Raw genomic sequence first — 19,814 nt, 5'->3', positions numbered from 1 at the left:
CTTGTATATCTTGTTTTCCCTATGTCACTGAGAAGACTTGTTCACAGTTCATTCATTTTAAATGTTTCTCAAGTGAAAATCACTTTAATTACATTCTGTATAACAGATACCACAACAAAGTAAATAAATCAATCTCATTCACTGTTTCTGCTTAGTCTGAATGTATTTCTTCTACTCTAAATCAATGAATTTAAGTCCTATATTTCTTGAGATAATTCATTTTGGTGTTTAGTGTAATAAGCATGTAACATGTTTCCATGGAACCTAAAGATGAACTACAACCCTAAATAGAAATAATAAGTCTCATGTTGATCAACAAGATATTTCAATTACTTACCACCCAACAACATTTATACATTAGACGAAAAGTTTGAATAGACTCTTTCATCGAGTACCCGTCATTTTAATATCCTTTAAATACAAAAACCTACATATCTCCGAGAAGGTATAGGCCTACTATCAATCATATGTACGTATGTATGTATGTAGTGTAGAGTATATGGTGCACCAGTGGCTGAGCGGTGGTGTATACCAAACTTAAAATACCACTATCCAGCAATGATAACACAAACTTCTACGTTAGTAGCTTAGTTAGACATACGTAACTTGTCTTATGATTACAAGCCAGGGCACCAGCATGCCACGTTTTACATTGACAACTTGGACTGTATTACTACATACAAAATTCCACCTAAATTTTTTGGCAATATGAGACCCCCTTCAGTTATAAAAGTTTTATTCATAATGATTGAGGTTTCAAATAGAAATAGAAAGAATACGTGAAAAATTTCCCATTATGAATTATCAAGGACTATGAGCAATTCCTTAAACTTTCTTATTAAGTTTCCAATTCAGCATCTCCATAGACAAATCCAGGGTGGTCACTTTTATTTGACTTCTTTTTTTTTTACTATTCCCTGACAAGCACGTTGTTTTCCCTGACTTAATCTGCTAAGAATCCAATCAATTAAAACAGTCGTAAGACATAGACGAAACCTGTTTGATTTCATGTGTGATCTAGCAATCTCAACAAATTTCCCTGACTTTTCCCTAATTTTCAGCTTTTTTACAATATTCCCCGATTATACCCCGACTTTTTTCTTAGAAGAGGAAATTCCCTGATTTTCCCTCATTTCAAGTGAGTGCCCACCCCGAAATCATTTTTGGCAAAATATTCATAGGTCCTTATATAAATGGAAATATGGTTAATCAGGCATTCAATATTTATTTATTTATTCTATTTACTTTTATTTATTTATGTGACATACACATATAATCAGATTATCATAAGAACACAAGAAGTTGCTGCCCTCAGGTGAACATAGGCTGAAACTAAAGGTCCTAAAGCATTGGTAGATTATGCTTTGGTACTGCATTAATCTCGATTAATGGCTATATCTACTAAAATGTGCATTATTAACAGGCAGGATCACAGACTTATGGTCTATTTGTTTTTGCTTTAGTTACTACGTATCTATGATTCATGCCAAAAAAAATTCAATAAAATTTGATTTTTCTGCTGAAGAAATAAAATTGAATCCCATTTCGCTGACCTGTTGTTTCAAGATTTAATTCAAACAATATGATACCTAATACTTCATAACTCAAGATGCACCATTGAGGACATGTAATTCGACATAAATTCTAATCTCAGCGTGAGAGACGACTTTATCAAGTTACAATGGGGGTTAGCTCGACGATTACATTAAATAAGTGCGTATTAACATTGATGGAGTATTGGTTCACAGAAATTAGTTCTTACATTTTGCATGAAAGAAATCTTTGTGTAATAATTGTATATTCTAAGTTTGATGAAATATTTAGGGCCTACACTGATCGCATGAGCACCTGAATTTACTGACGATTAAATAAATATCTACAAAACCAGAGGACCCCGAGGTCCATATGGTCTAAGACAAAATTTGTTTAAAATTGACAAGTATTTGACAAAGAAATGGTCAGTTTTCTGTAGGTGAAAACAAATTTAAATTGGTCATTAAATTTGTTCTGCTCTACAGTAAACCTCACCTTATTCGAAAACTGGGACCAGGAAAATTGGCTCGAGGAGAGGGAAGTCAAGTTAAGGAAAGGGTAGGCTTAATTAATACGTTATTTTTGAGAGGATGTGCACTACGTCATCAATATATCGGGACTAGACTGGTTGCATCCAAAATAACTTTAATGATTCCTATGATTTTTATATCATATCATATTTATTGTCGACAATATTAAGCAATAGATGTGTTATTTTTCAAGGCATCCATAAACTTCAGAGTTTGTTTTCTTGTTTCAGTTTGTTGGCCATGCATATTAACGCCATTTTGAAAAATCTCAAGCTAAGTTGAGGTCACCTTATGATCCGATCAGATCGTCGGATTGGAAGGAGGCGAGTCTGCGATTTTTCAATGGGGAACCTTTTCGACAAGCGTTTACTAACGACTGCGACGGATTAATTGTAGACCAGTCATAAGCCGAATCGTAAGAATAGAGAAGGAAACAAAATTCTTAATATGGACTTACCTAAATTTACATGAGTGTATGTTTAATCAGCATCAAAATTAAACATTGGTAGTCTAGAGATTAAGCAGAAGAAATGAAAGAGGGTGAAAACTCTATTGGATTGAATTCAAATGATGAGAGAAAACTGACTTTGTACAGATAGTTAGATCGAAAATAAGGATGGAAAATATCAAGAGAAAAAATTTCTTTTTCTGAATCATGAATGGAAATGCATACCTATCTTCGGCATGAAGTTTTTGGCAGAATTTCAGAGAATCCGTGCTCCAAGTAATCAAAAAAGCCTAAGATGCCCCCTCCCTTGATTGAATCAAGAAGTGTTTATGAAAATCTGTCCATTGACACGATCACCGTGAACACTATACATGTTGTAATCATACACAACTGCATGATTCATCATAAAATATATACATGGAAGTGGGTTTTCCCTACTGACACAAATAGACACTCTCCATGTTCATGGTGTGACGATTTCATTTATTTCATACACTGTGTGAAGTTTGTTAAACAATCTATTTCAGAAGTTGAACAATTTCCAAGATTCACTTCCCCTTTCCCAATTTCACTGTCCTTCTACATAATTCACTGCTTTTCATGGTCACCCGGCACGAACCCTGGCAGTTGAATCATTTGCAGTTTCCAAGAAAACTTTAACTAGGTCACACACAAGACGAGCTTTTCATATTCATGGAGAGATCAATAAACCACATAGCGGCGAGTATATGTAACACGTGTGTGAAGCATAAATATAGTTACAAGGCATGTGTTCTTCCGAAACAAAATGTAGTTCCAACAACAAGTAAATAACTGAATTGATAAATAAGCAATGGATTCCGATGAAATTTAATAGGGTTAGAGATTTTATTACTGCATTGAATGGTTTAAAAGAGAAGAGAAATTAAGCCTCGTTTGGAAGTTATTTTGTACCAAAGGAAGAAAGTTTCATATGTGATAACAAAATGGACTTTGCTAAAGCAAAAGTCCGTTGGTAAGTTCCATTTTCTACGATGCCTTCAGATCTTTGTAGCCAATCAGCAACAAGTATTGTGTCACAAGACTCTTAGACTCGGTGATAATTGAGTTGTGGTCAATCTGAGTGCTTTTAAGATTATGCGACAAATGAATTGGCAATCAGCAGTCAGTTATTCACTACCGCTGTTCTTAAGACGATACCAGATCATTTGTAAACAATTGGATTTGCTTTAAATCAATAGAATGGAATTTATTCGGCGAATTTTTTCCATTCAACAGATATTGATACGAACATCTGTTGTTGACTGTTTATATAAACCTTTTAGTTGTGGCCATATACCTTACGACGTACTGAGCCAGAAATAGAAATTTTGGTGATTTTACTAAAACCCCTGGTATATAGATACCTTAAGGGTTCTGATAGGGGTACTATACCCACAGAGGGCAACATAGTGGGCAAGCATTTTAGTTTAAAACATAGTTTATTTTTTATACTAATCATGAGCATCACATGACCTAATTAGCATAATTTTTCATAGTTTTTTTCAGAATTCGGATATCCTACCAACTGCAAAACAAAGCCTGTGTAGTATGTTCTGATGATTATCTGAGAATTTGATGGTAAAATTTCCATGGATAAAAAAATTATGGCTGTTTTAGTGTAGCAAGGCAGTCCGTGCAATAAGAGAAACATATTAATCAATATTGATCCACTAAATATATTTCAAAATGACTGTTTGTACCAAGTAGCTACTTAGAAGGTTTTGGGATAGATGGCGCATGGGTATTATGAAAATTCTCCATGAGAATGAGAGTCACCGGTGACCATGTACCATGTACCACGTTGTATACTGTGTGCATGTGTGTAACAGTCTATCCATTAGCACAACCACACGTGAAGGCATACACCAAGAAACTATTCAAACGAAACAATAACGACGGCAAATATTTCATTATATTCTCACAAGCTGACACAATCGGAATTCATTCTTCATTATTCTATCTCCTAGTAGGGTTGAGTTGAAAATTTTTTTTGGCCAATAGGCGCAGCATCACTGGAGAATATTTTAGTAAGGAATGAGTACAGGCAAAAATTGATCCAGGCCTGGTCCAGGTCACTTTGACCCAAGCAAAATTTTCAAATATGATCGTACCCATTGTCTAGAAATAAATGTCTGTAAATCTTGTGAATTTGTGATTTATGCGAAAGGAAAAGCCATTATTTCTTGATGATGTCAAAATGTTTGTTCTTCTATGAGCATGAAGGGTTGATGCAAACACTTAATGGCTCCAAAATATTCAAATATGTGTATTTGATTATGAGGTTTCAGTCATTTTGCATATCATTCCAATCAACTACAGCAAAAGCTGAAACTAAAAGTCCACTCGTTGCACATAATCTTGTTTTCTTATACATGTACAATGTACTAAAAGCAATGAATGCTTACCAGAGTTTGGTCGTTGTAAAGTGGAAGTTGATATAATTGTTCAGGACAACTGGTAGCATCCTCATCAACACATGTAGATCGACTCGTTAATGTACCGAAAATATCCCGTCGCTTCGAATTCTTTCGCGATAGAAATCCACCTTCACTGCAAAATAAATCCAAATGAGTTAAATGGCTTTCCTGACTCAAATGTGGCTTCATTCGATAGTATTCCCGAACATTCTTTGGTTTAGAGACAGTTCGATTGCTTTATTGTGATAGGAATTTTAAACTAGGGGTCCAAGGATTCCACACACACTTAGTGAAATGCTTGACAAGCTGAAACTTCCAATATCAAAGCCGAGCCAATGCATAGAGAAATTGAATAGGCCTATAATTAGATATTTTACTTCCCCGAGGAGGAAAGATCCCTGGTTCTTCATGAGATATGTTACATGAGTGATAACAACTATTTAACGTAAAGACTATAAGCCAATTCCTGCAAAAATCTTTTCCAACTTAGAACTAAGACTTATGAAACTAAGATGGCTACCAAGGGAATACATAAACATCCAGATAAAAATCACGATCAAACCTACAAATTTTCTGTGAAACCTAAGAAATGCACAGAATGCGTCAAACAACATAGGTAGCCATGTGACCATTTTAGTTGCCGATCAGGTCGTTTTGTTTTAGTTCATAATGTGTTTTGGGTAGATAGATGCATAAACCGAATATCAAGATTATCCATCTAAGTGTATAAAAAAAAACCTGATTCCCTCAATGAATGAACGGACATACTAAGGAAATAACTCTCCAGGGTTGAATGACAAGTTTGTTGAAAATTTATCACTTACTCGTCACTTTTATCTTCATGCCAGTTTTTATGTGAGTTATTATCCTTTTTTAATGAGTTTGTAACATTGTTTGCACCGATGGTTGCAGTGGTCATACTGACATACTGACGCATGTTTGGCACACTATTACTATTAGGAAAGTTTTTCCGACGATCAATTATGTTTCGCTCGCCACATATCACATCCCTAGTTGTGCCACCTATAGTCCGTCGCGCATATCTTTTACTCGGAGATCTTAAATGAGAATGCATTAAGTCCATTAATCACTGAAATTACTGAGTGCACACCCGCAAAAGTAATTTGGATAGAAAGTCATAAATTAGCTTACATATTGTACCTGGAGAAGCTGCGCTCGATTCGAGCATGCCGTTTGCTTTCCTCTTGTGATTGGTATTCAGTGCGACCACTGAAAATAAAGAAATTATAGATATATAACAAGAGGCACATGGGCTTTGAAGCATTGGTAGATTATACTGTGCTAAAAAATTAATTGGTTTATGTATTACATCTACCGGCAAATGTTCTATGACGATGTTGATTGGGAGAACCACTGACTTAAGAATACTTCTATTAAAATGATTTTGATGTTAGCCACCACCATTAGCGGCGCTAGTGTTGGGTCACCTACCTCAAAGGCAAAATGCATTGAAATGTCGGTGACTTTTGTATTCATCCTAGAACTACATTTAAACAGAGATCCCCTACTCTTGCAATCTCCAAATTGTAGGAGGTTCGAAGTGTTTTATTTTTTTTTAAATGATCAAAACTATATTTTGAAATGGTTTCGTAGCTCTTTTTGACGATTTTATCGGAGAAGTCTAATCAATCACATGAGAATCTAGGCAACACATATACTCGCTTGCCGCAGCTTCGTGACAGAATCTCAACAACTACAGTTCATCAGTCATAATTCTGTTATTTTCTCGTTTGATTGGTATCATTTATCGTTCTAACTTACATCGTTAACTCCTTTATATCAAGATTATAATGTAAGGTAGTTACCAAACATATCTGATAAAAATGACCATATAGTGCTGCCATCTATGGCCAGTTACAGCCATTATTGTCTTGTTATTGCATTGCTGATTTATCTTATATAAAGTATTTTTTCAGGAATCAAAGGCATATAACAGTAGACTAGAAAAATACTTCAATCTTCAGTGCCCGGTGGCTCTTTATGGTTTATAGCGCGTTAATTTCATTAAAATTTACTCAAACTGTCGATTTTGGACGATTTTTCTTCTCATTTCGCCTTCGGCCTAGGTGACCGAACACTAGCGCACCAAGCGGTGGCGACAAACATTAAAATCATCTGAATAGAAGTATTTAATGAATTTCATTTTTCTGCAGAACAATTTAGCCTACACTATTTGTATTGTTAAACCTCATTAATACGATTTTTTTAAAGACAAAACTAGTTTATTCTCATGTTTTCCATCATGTCCCAGCCAAGAGATAATATCAATCAAGATTTGTATACAAAAACCCATTTAATACAACAATTTCGGCTACACAAATTCATATTCAACGTACAACTGTAAGGGGTAATCTCGACTGACAGTGGTTTTTCTTACGTGAACTGATAGGCCCTATTGCTGAATAATGAAAACAAAAACAGTACGATTTTTCTGAAAGCAAAATACTCTGCATAATAGGTAGATCAACCTGACAAACGTACGCATCAAGACGTCGCACGGAGAGCGATGCCGGCGTTGGTGTCACTGAGGCAGGCTGATGATTGCTTGTTTGTCTTTTTGTCTGTTTACGTCGTTCGGACCTTGGTTTTTAACCCTATTGGATTGTTCATTTAACCTCACGATGGGACGGCCTTTGAAGTGTTGCCTGCACACTGTAAGCAGCAAGCAGGACTCGAACCCACTTGTCATTCAGCACTGATAATGGATGCAACAGCATCACCCCTTATCTCACTGAGCTACCGAGGCTGCTCGATTCAATTCCAAACTAGGGGTCCAGGGACACCATGCCCACTTGGGAAGTGGTTTCAAATGCACAAAAATCTAACAATTTTAATATTCAACGCCCCCTGGTGACCATATACAAAAACCAATGACCATGAAACTCACCACAATCATAGAACATGTCAGCAGCTACGATTTTGTAATTGAATGTGAAAACAAAATATGCCTCGTTACCAATTTAATATGGAAATTACAAATTATTACAAATTCTATCTAACAGAAAACACAGCACTCATCTTCTGCTACGACGGTTATTCAGCCTGTTATCATACCAAACATGCACACGCCAAGCAGCGTTACAGCATCACCATATAGTAGTCTGTATGAGCGTGTGTTTGTGTGTGCAACAGTCAAATGTTTAGCACTCCCGCGCACATGGAGACCTTGTGTAGTGAACGTTCTCTTCACTACACATGCGCTCCAAGTAGTGAATGTTCGCTTCACTTCAATCTCAATCAACACAATCACCGGGTATGAAAATGAAACAATACCTATGGCGGATATGTGAAATAATTAAATTCTCACCAGCATTTAAAATTCGCACATATACGGCACCTAGTCCAATGAAACGTTCGCCATTAATGGCTTTCCCATAATAACTTTAGTAGCGCCAGAATTCCCCCGTGTATCCCAAAAACAGCCAATCACATTTACTCGTAGAGACGATGCCCCCAATTGAGGTCATTGAAATTTTATACGCAACAGCTAAGAATTTTCCCGCCAAAAAAAGTTTTTCGCCGAATTTAAACAAAGTTGACCATGTCATCGATGGAGGTTCGTCATGTCTTCAATCGCATCGATTATACGTCGCTTAACCCGAGAACCAATGAAAAAAATGCTCACATTAAAAAACGTACCAGCGACGATCGCGTCGCAACGACTCACTGACCTACGCTACCTTGCGACTGCCAGCGACGCCAGTCGCAATGAGTCGCACATGTTCTACTTTCTGCGACGCGACGCAACCGACCTGCGTGCTGTTGCGACTGGCAGCAACTAGTCGCACACAGTCGCTGACAACCGCATTGCAACCGACTTGCGCAGCCACTTGTGACACAACGCGACGATCGCGTTGCGTCGCAAGGTCGACCTACACCCGGCTTTAGACTGTTCTACCCAGATCAGGTTACTCAAATTTTTTAATGGACTAAATGTAAGTATCCATTCACACAGGTGTTGTTGAATTTGCTACAGATAGTTATCACTGGGTCTGCAAGATGTTGCCTTGAGTATTTTACCCCAAAATGTGCAAATTAAGTATTGATTTAAAGAGTCCCTTTTATTCATTAAGAACATTTTTGATGCCAATGGTTTATCATATCTCTGGAAACAGCAATTGATGGTAAATTCTAGCACATTTCAAAAACCATCAGAACATATATATAGAGTGATCAGCTCAATCTTAGCCAATATAAAATGATCCTAAATCTGCAGACAATTATCAAACATCAAGACAATAAGTTAAAACCTGTCATTATTGTCTCCAAAAATCTTTTCCCCATCTACGAATGAGGACTGATGATACTTAGATGACCACCGACAGCGTGACAATCGACTGATTGAAAAACCCTTCTGATATGTCAAAGATCCCTTTCCAAAGCATACCCATCAAAAATGTCTATGATAAATAGCAACCATTAGGAAGTTACAGGTCTTGTGATGTTACAGGTCTTGTAATTTCAGGCCAAAATGATGTTCTTTGGTACGAAAAGGTCAAGGATAAAAAGATCAAGATAATTGATAGAAGCATTTTCAAAATTCTCCTTAAAAATCTTTTACAAATGAGTTAAGTGCTGATTTTAGCGAACACCAATGCAATGGCCACCAGTCCGCAAACTTGATTCCGATCAGGTCAGTTTTGGGGCTGCAGATATGTCTAGGGTAGATACATGTATAAACCAAACATCAAGAAAATCCATTGAAGCGTCATGAAAACCTCCCAAAATAACTGGAACAAATGAACAAACTGAAGGATAATGTACAAAAAGGGAGTGCAATATCGCTCTGGGACTCAAGTTCCAAGTGAGCTAAAAAGTATCATGAGATGAAAAGAGATGAAAAAATTGGCAAACCATACTTTGTTGGAGCAGAAATGAAGATATACCTGTATCGAAACTTCGATCCTAAAGAGAAGAAGTGCTTTTTTGGTGGAAGCGGAGTGTGTAAACGGAAGAACGTATGATGCTCAACACAAGATTTCCATAGGTTTTTACAGGAACGATAACTGATCATGTTGAAACCAATCAAATTCTCCATGTTCTCTGACTGAAAATATATATAAATATTTATGTATAAATGCGCATACATTAGTCATTTGCAACGTATAGATAACAAACTTCAAAAGTTTATATTCCCTAAATATATGGAATGAAAAAAGTTTCAACCCTCACAGCACTAAAAATTTGACATTTAACTGAATGCAATGATATCAGAATTCAAGGTACAGCATAGCAGTTTTCTGTATTAATGATACCTTCACATGTACTACTTGGTAGCAATAGAATCCATATAGAAGTAAATGGTCCATATTGTTGTGCATAGATCCCAATCGGGTGCTGCCAATATTCATTGCTACCAATTCACGCAGAGACAGACCAGCACAGGCAAATACGATTTTAAAACAACACAGTGACTTTATAACTACGAAATTTAAAAATTTAAAGGTTTCAATATGGGAGTGATTTTTTTTGGTAAAACGGGAACAAGTCCAAGCTCTTAAATAATATCCTGCAATATATACATAAAGGCAAGAATATACCTCCATTAATCATAATTGTGTACGGTTCAGTCTGGAGAAAGTAAGATTTTAATGGCAGATGGAGTATTTGTAGATCAACCGGTAGGTGGTATCAAGGATAATCTGATAACATAAGTCTTGTGGCCGGGTTGAAGAGCCCACCTAGAAAACTTGGAAGCAATCAATCTTTATTGGATTGCATTGTTATCAGTATAAACACAGTACTGCCATCCACAGAACAGAAAGATATTGTGTCTCATTCTACAACTTTTTACTACTCATTTTCATGATTACAAATTTATGGCAATGATTCATAAAGATTATTGGCTCATTCACCAAAGGAACCTACATTTTGATAGCTCTTCAAATGGATAACAAATTGAGCAGAGTATTCATTTCCTCATATGAACATATAACCAAACAAGAAACGAAATTCTTCATATTGACTTTCCTAAATTTACATGAGTGTATGTTTAATCCAGCATCAAAATTAAACATTGGTACTCTAGATTAGAGATTATAAGCAGAACAAATGAAAAATAGTGAAAACTATTGGATTGAATTCAAATGATGGGAGAAGACTGACTTTTTACGGAAAATATCAAGAAAAAAATGTCTTTTTTCGAATTTTGAATGGAAATGCATAGGCCTTCCTATCTTCGGCATGAAGTTTTAAGGCAGAATTTTAGAGAATCCATGCTCCAAGTAATCAGAAAAGCCTTAGATGTCCCCCTCGATTGAATCCAGAAGTTTTCATGAAAATCTGTCTATTGATACAATCTCCATCACACACAACTGCATGATGATTCATTCATCATAAATATAGATTATTATTATCATTAATTTACATGGTAGTTGGTTTTCCCCACCGACTCAAATAGACACTCCACGTTCATGGTGTGACGATTTCTATCCACTGTTTACTGCTTTTCACGGCCAGCCGCGATGAACCCTGGCAGTTGAATCATTAGCATTTTCCAGGAAACTAGGCCAGGCGCGAGGCACGCTTTTCATATACATGCACAGATCAATAAATCAAATAGCAGCAATCTGTAACGAGCATGTGTGTGAAGCATGAAAATACGTAAAAGGGCATGTGTTCTTCCGAAACGAAATGTAGTTCCAACAACAAATAAATAACTAAATTGATAAATAAGCAACGGATTCCGATGAAATTCAATAGGGTTAGAGCTTTTATCACTGCATTGAATATCTTAAAAGTTCCAAAGAGAAACTAAGCCTCTTTTGGAAGTTATTTTGTACCAAAGGAAGAAAGTTTCATATGGAATAACAAAACGGACTTCGCTAAAGCGAAAGTCCATAATAAATCTAGGTTAACGCTCGTCATTTTATTTCATGCAAGTATATAAATGTGGCATTATGTGGGTATAGGTGCAGGATGTCGATGCCGCCATTTGCATGATCCAAAATATCAATACCTACAGAGATGCCATCTAAGCTAGAGCAACCAAATTCACTATTTTTCAAGCATATTCAAATATTTGGGGTCAATTGTGGGTTAGAGAACTACGCAGCCTTTTTGATAAATCCAACTGTACATAGCAACTTTTGTCATTCAAATTTACTAGCTATATGGGTCGGAAGTCTTATCATGTTCACCCGGTGTGCAATTGTGCAATAAGCAAACACAGAATTTTGAGGTTAGTGAAAACAGTTGTGAAGGCTAAGTGTCAAATCAAATAAGGTAATATAGACAACCAATAACATGTGAAAATATTTTTGCCAATAATAAATCATGATACTCAGCTGTTAGTATGATATACACATTCATTCATAGAAACCAGTACTTGTAACTTTACATCAATGGAAATATAGACTCCACCTCAACTGGTACTGGTCTATCCCGCTAGCCATTCAATTCAGTAAAATAAACATACACAATATTTCTATTTGCTACTGTTTTTCATTACTTAAATTTTGCCAGTTTCACTGTATTTGTGAATCCGCCTTATTCTTTAAAATTTTGACTTCTTTTCTGTTCATTCAGTGCCTAAACCAGTAAAATGTAACAGCTCTGCAACAACAATACAACGCTATCAATCTTTAATGGCCCTATGTTACTCTTATGCAGCATAACAAGAATGCCTAGAATTCAACGTATTTTTTGTTCATTTTGTTCCTATTATATCATATGAATTCCGTCTGCAGTGCGTCATTAATGAACTGAGGTAAAGAAATATGTTGCCGAATTTCAAAGAAGACTTGAAGTAATTGTGGTGTCTTTTAGGGCCTATTGGGCCTATCATTTAAATTGCATAGATTGGATCTCATGTTATAGTCGAGATGATTGTATGAAATAATAATAGTAATTGTTAGGCTAAACAAAAATGATACCTTGTTTCTCCGCAGCGGCCGGGTCATTTTTGTAAAATATGATAAAATTTATAAACAGTTCATTTCTATAGCGGCCGGGTCTGTTATGGTAAAATTGATCACGATTTTAAAATAAATTGCCCATGGGCAAAGTGTGGTTTACCTTGAAAGCTAGAGGTTGTTTGGGGTAAGGGCATTGCTTGAAAAATCTTTTTAATTCGTGACTTCAAAGTTCTATTGTATTTCATCTTTCTCAAAGAAATATTTTGTAGTCAAATAAGACCAAAAATATACATTTGTTTGGTCCACGTCCAAAATTTCGTAGGGTACAGGTAGGCGCGGCAGGGAAACTATTTTATATTTTCAAAGAAATATTTTTCACAATATGAAAAAATATTCAAATAAAATTCATATGATGTCACATATCAGAGAGTGGCTGAATATTGAGTCTTGGGAACGAAACCTCTTCCAATGTATGGCCGTGGAATCTAAAACACCGGAGCGTAGTATTAGATCATTTTAAATCTTGGAATTAACCATTACAATATTCAGACCTCGACCTATACCTATAGTTTGCTGCTTAATATTTTCAGGTCACAAGAAATTACAATTTATTATAAATTATATCAAACAGAAAACATAGCGCTCATCTTCTGTTGATGAAATGTCAGACGCGCCAGCAGGCAGCGTTTACAGTATCACTATAGTAGTGTATACTGTACGAGCGTGTGTTTGTGTATGCAACAGTCTATAGCACAGTCTATAGGCCTTGTGTAAGTGAATGTTCGCTTGTACTTCAGTCTGGATCAAATTGATCACCGGGTATCAAAATGAAACAATACCTATGGCGGACAATAATTACATTCTCATCAGCAATGAGCATTTGAAATTTGCACGTACGGCACCTAGTCCAATGAAACGTTCGCCATTCTATGGCTTTCCCATGATTATTTTAGTAGCGCCGGAATTCCCCGTATATCCCAAAAACAGCCAATCACATTCGCTCGTAGAGACAACGCCCCTCAAACGAGGTCATTGCAATTATATACGCGAGAGCTAAGAATTTTCCCGCCAAAAACAGTTTTTTGTAGAATTTAAACAATGTTGACCATGTCATCGACGGAGGTTCGCCATATCTTTAATCGCGTCGATTATACGTCGTTTAAGCCGAGAACCAAATAGACAAATGCTCACATAAAAAAACGTACCACGATTTTACATGAATTGGCTCAATGCCAACTTCATATCGCTGACAAAGGTAAACCAAAAAGTAATGTATAGGGTAGATAGGCGGCCGGCTGGGTCAACATTTAAGCTCAGCAGAGCGGAGAAACAAGGTATCAATTTTTTTTAGCCTTACCTGCATATGTCCAAACCATACAGGTTAAGGCGGAGTCTACTGTAGCATGTTTCATTTGAAACATGTTAATTTCTACCTCAATTCTAAGGACATTTTTCAATTGCAAAAAGCTTAATACAAGTAATTTGCGCAATTTCTATGACTGACATGCAAGATAGCAACTCTATGGAATAATATTTTTGGTCAAGAAAAGCCTATCATAAAATGGAGACCAAAAATATTTGTTCCATTGGTCACTTTGTTAAAATTGCAGTTTAAGATTGGTGACTTATGAGAGATCCAGCCACCATGCCGACAAATGCTTGACAATCTGATAATACCAATGTTTATCGTCCCCTGGTTAACAAATACAGAAACAAGAGGGCCCTGACGTTCTGCAAGCATGCTCAGTTCTCCTAAGCTTCAAATTTCCAAATAAATATGCTCGTCGGTTAAAAGTTTACCACATATGAAACAAACAGCCTATGTAGTATTTGTCAGCGCCAACTCAGCTAAAATTTCAGGGCAACATGGTGCAGATAGCGATTGCGAGTAATAATTCACAAATTTGTCAGTAATCTTAAAGGGCAAATGCCATCAAAATTGTACTTTCCGCGATTTCTTAACCAGAAGAAACTTAAGTATACATATAACGACCTGAGATGTGACTTATTGAAAAAAAGGAGCACGAATTAGCCGTAATAATTAGTGGAATATTCATCTATTTATCCTTCACTGCGTGCGTATAGTTCATATTCAACCCTTGGGTGGCGCTATTTGTGATGTTAATTATGACAATCAACACAAGCACATGTGCAAGCTAGTACGCGTAGGCTATGTATAATCGTTAAAATGAACATCATTTGTTCACCGTATTCACTGACCTACAGTGCTACTCACTTATATACTATTATTATGGCATATACAACGGTAGCAACACTATACAATGGTAAGAGTTTATTTATACAAATCACTCCCAAAACGATAAAATATGGCATGAACTGTTTAGTGAAATGACTGGAAGCCGCAAGCTTTTGTCAGAGATGACGTCAGAAACACGCACCTGCTAAGATAAACAATAACAGTGAGCACGTGCTGAAATTGCCGATTTAAAAGTCATATTTCTCAGTAATGACTGAACTAAAATTCAAACCAGTTCCATATATGATATTTGTGAATAAATCACATTTGAAAATTAATTTTGCACAATATTCTATTTTGATGGCATATGCTCTTTAAGCATCTTGTTAAGTAATCAAACATTTTTCTTCTGCCCTTCCACAGTAATAATCTAGACCTTGTCAGTAATCAATTTTAAAGAATATAGTAACTATTAAAATGAGATTCATTGTAATTAACACAAGAATCACTTGATGGAGAGGATCCGGCAGACTCAAATCTTCGTGAATGTCTAGTGTTCATCAACGACTTACTTATTTTTTCTAACACATTTATGGCGTATTTGGAAAGATTGAGCAAGTGTTTGACCGTTGAGCTTCTGCTGGATTGAAGCTGAAACCATCAAATGTGAATTTTTATGGTCAGCTATTGTTTACCTGTATCACATGATTGCAGAGAAGAGAAATGAACCCGACCCAGGTAAGTAAAGCACTGCAAAGGATTACCCAGCGCCTACGACTGTGACCCAAGTACAAATATTTTAGGGTTTTTCAGGATATAATACACGGTTTATCAAAGACTATGCTAGCATAGCTGCTCCGCTAATGAAATTGTTAACCAGAGTCACAAATCTTAAGGGGAAACAAAAAACTGTGGAATGGAAGACTGGAGAGTACTGTGGGGACAAGAAAAGCAAAACTTCACAGACATAGCTGAGGTAGAAATGCGTAACTTGCAAGAACATGATTCAACTTTTCGAGGCATTGTTTCTTATTTGAGAACTATAACAACCAAGCCATGGGAAAACGGTAATCGATGTGTTAAGTCGTTGGAGCTGCAGGATGATATTTTGTACCGCAGAGTTACTGAAAAGACCTCCCGGTCATGATTTGCTGAAATGGAGATGTTTGCCTGGAATGAAATCAGATGTTGGAGAATATCTAAAAAGTTGTTAGTGCTGTGTTCTGCTGAAGGCTTCGACGCCTACACAAATTGCCCCGAGTTCAGTATCGAGACACCATACCTGATGGAGTTACTCTGTTTTGATATCTTTACATTGGAGCCGAGTCAAGATTTCGAAAAGGTACTCGTTATGACCAACCATTTCACGATGGCTATTCCGACTAAGAATGAGACAGCTAGAACGGTGGCTAAATATTTATATAACAAAATTGTGTTGAAAATCGGAGCAACATCATTTGGATCAGGGTCCAGCATTCAATAGTAGTGATCAAGGAGTAATGCGAGTTGACTGGTATGAAGAAAAGCAGAACTACACCGTATCACCGGGCAGGCAATGGTGCAGTGGAAAGGTTTTACGTATGTATAAAACAGGGATAAAAATTACAATTTTTGGAACTAAAATTTGTATTTCCGAGTAGTACTTACCCTTTCCTATGGTTTTTGCCAATATTTTCTAAATTTGGATTTATCGCCAATGGTTTTTCTATACGACCCGGCCCTGCGGTATTGCATTTAGCCACCGGCGAAATCCGCCATCTTTTTTCGTCATAGCAGACCAAAAAAAACAGCTATGCAGGGCAGGTGGGCGGGATTCCCACCATAGGAAAGGGTAAGTACTACTCGGAAATACAAATTTTAGTTCCAAAAATTGTAATATTTCCATCGAGTACTGTACCCTTTCCTATGGTTTTTGCTAGACTAGCCTAGCACAAGGATGGTGGGAAAGGTAGATAGAAAAACCACCGCTCAAACGCAATGTAAGAGGGAAAAAGAGAGCACTTACCCAAGCACGGAATGGAGCACTGTAGCACAGGGAAGACCGGTTGGCCACAGTGAGTCCGTCCAGCTCAGGGGCCCCCCCAGAATTTTGCGAAATTAATACTTGCAGATATGAGCCCAAACTATGTACAAGGATACACCCCCTGTGATCCTGATAATGCTACATAAATATTCTACACTAAAGGGTCCGATCGGAAAGAACGGACACCTTGAGCCATGACAACAGGACCAAGTGAAGCTAATGAGCCTAACTGGCCTGAAACATCCCGTAAATAAAATGACGTGAATGTCGACGGTGAATTCCAAAAGGCGGCCCGACAGACTTCCTCCAACGGAGCACCCGAAAAGGCTGCGCAGGAAGTAGCCATAGACCTCACTTGATGAGAAAGGACTCCCTCCGAGGAAAGATTCTCCTTCAATAAAATGTCCTTGATCATTGAAGAGACCCATCGGGCCACTGTGTCCCGCGAAATATCACCCTTTAGGTGATCCAGCAGCGGAATAAATAACCGCTCCCGTGAAACCCTCCGTGAAGCAGAGCGATCTAAATAGAAACACAACGCCCGCACAGGACATAAAGTCCTGTCCGGGATGCCCGGTTCCACTCGATGTTTTAGGGCTTCAATTCGCCATTGACGCCCAACCGAGCCTGGTCGTTGGTTCTTTGCCAAAAATTCCAAAGCAGGCCGCAGCGAAACAAATTCATTCGCTGGCCCAAAGACAATGTGACCTTGTCGGACTGAAAGCGCATGAATCTCAGAGCGACGGGCCGAGCAAGCCAAGAACAGCAAAAATACAGTCTTTTTTGACAAATTTGCAAAAGACGCTGCCGAAAGAGGTTCAAATGGAGCCTCCATTAACTTCTTCAAAATTACAGACAGATCCCATGGTGGAACTGTCCTTGTTACCCGAGGCCGGGAAATAGAAAACCCAGCAACCAGCTGGGATATCCGATGATCCCCTGCTACATTTGGCCATCCAGAAGCACGCAATGTATGAGAAATCGTGGAGCGGTAACCTTTAATAGTTATGACCTGTAAACCTTTTGCTACAAATAGGTGCAGTAAAAAATCTGCCAATTGAGCTACAGAGGGTGAGCATGGATCAATTTCCCCTGCAGCACACCAATCCGCAAAATGACTCCATTTGGCATCGTAAATGGTACTTGTTGATGGCCGCTTAGATCCTGCGATAAAGGAGGCAGCCTGTTCTGAAAAGCCAGAAGCTGACAAGGATCGCTGGACAATGGCCAGGCGAGCAGATTTAACCACTGGCTGTTTGGATGATGCCGAAAGATCCCCTGAGACAGAAGCGATGGGAAATTCGGAAGAATCCTGGGGTTGTCGCACAGTAGGTTGAGAAGTGGTAGGAACCATTTCTGAGCCGGCCAACATGGTGCTACCAGAACTATGTTGCAATTGACTGATCTCTCTATTTGATCCAGTAAGCGCGGCAGGACTGGTGTGGGCGGGAACGCATACGCATGCATCCCCGACCAGTCCAGAGAGAAGGCATCGACCCCCCACGCTTCCGCGTCTGGAAACGGGGACACAAACAGAGGACACCTCCGATTGAACCGGGTGGCAAACAGATCCAGCAGCGGATTGCCAAAAATGCCCCGAACCCGATCGGCTACTTCTTGGCGGAGAACCCATTCTGTCGCAATAGCCTGACCTCGACGAGACAGAGCATCGGCCATCACGTTCCTTTTCCCTGCTAAATGTGCCACAGTCAGGGACACGCCCTTTGTCTGGCACCAAAGAAGAATTTTGGCCGACAGACCTGTGAGGGTTTCTGAGTGAGTGCCCCCTTGGTTCTGAAGGTAAGCCCTCACTGTTGAATTGTCTGTGGCTAACCAAACATGGTGGCCCTATGTGGTTGGTGGCCTCGTAGCGAAACCATTTCCCGGCTTTGACTCGGTTCTCCAGATGTGCCCCCCAACCTTGGTGACTGGCATCCGTGAATACACGAACTGGAGCCTCTAACGGGGCTAGTGACACCCCGAGCCGAAGATTCGTAGTGGCCGCCCACCACTGAAGATCCGGACTTAGATCGGTTGGAGGTACGGGAATCAAGGCCTCCCAGTTGCCCTTCGACTGAGACCAGAAGACCTTCCAATATTGTTGCAAGCGCCTGCTTCTGAGGCGGCCTAAGGGCACCACCAGACCCATGGAGCTGATGGAGCCTAGAAGCCGTGACCAGTAACGAGCTGTTCTCGGGGTTGTGGACACTCCCGCTACAGCTTCTTGAAGTTTGGCCACTCGAACCATAGACGGAAAGACTTTGCCGATTCGGAGATCGAAGTCCATGCCGAGATAAGTGAACTGTTGGGCCGGCGTCAACTGAGATTTTTCCCTGTTTACGCGGAACCCTAGCTGATGGACTAAGTCCAAGACTGAGGTCATTGCCTCCCGACATTCCTGAGCCGAATTCGCGACTATTAACCAGTCGTCGAGGTAAACGAAAAGTCGAACACCCCTTGACTGAAGTACCTTCTGAACTGACTTGACTCACTTGGTGAAAACCCACGGGGCCGTACTGAGGCCAAATGGAAGAGACCTGAATTGGAACTGGCGGCCTTTCCACTTTATCCTGAGAAATCGCCGAGATTTTGGGTGAATTGGAACCTGAAAGTAAGCATCTTTCAGGTCCAATGAAGCCGCCCATGTACCCGGACGGAGCCCTTGAATCACGTCCTTGGGCTTGGTCATCCGGAACCTTGGAATGTCTAGGTGCCGATTGAGGGATGACAGATCTATCACTGTCCGTTGACCCCCTGTGGCCTTTGGT

At 38.6% G+C, this 19,814-nt stretch overlaps 1 protein-coding gene across 6 annotated transcripts in view; it reads right to left on the bottom strand.

Moving 5' to 3' along the window:
• The window catches only part of LOC141911956 (tyrosine-protein phosphatase non-receptor type 4-like), a 102,905-nt gene that overhangs the window by 49,776 nt on the left and 33,315 nt on the right, over nt 1-19,814 (bottom strand). For 5 of the 6 annotated variants that reach the window (XM_074803080.1, XM_074803081.1, XM_074803083.1 and 2 more), the window contains exons 10-13: nt 9,857-10,017; nt 6,102-6,179; nt 5,774-6,007; nt 4,938-5,082 (exon numbers count right to left, since the gene is read on the bottom strand). In XM_074803080.1, the coding sequence (XP_074659181.1) occupies nt 4,938-5,082; nt 5,774-6,007; nt 6,102-6,179; nt 9,857-10,017 (618 nt within the window). The remainder of the gene's footprint in view (nt 1-4,937; nt 5,083-5,773; nt 6,008-6,101; nt 6,180-9,856; nt 10,018-19,814) is intronic. The other variant, XM_074803082.1, reaches the window with a different exon arrangement.

The sequence above is a fragment of the Tubulanus polymorphus genome, chromosome 10 (genome assembly GCF_964204645.1).
Source record: "Tubulanus polymorphus chromosome 10, tnTubPoly1.2, whole genome shotgun sequence".
Taxonomy (NCBI): Eukaryota; Metazoa; Nemertea; class Palaeonemertea; order Tubulaniformes; family Tubulanidae; genus Tubulanus; species Tubulanus polymorphus.
Note: the sequence above shows the minus strand (reverse complement) of the source record. Positions and strands in the feature narration are given on the sequence as shown.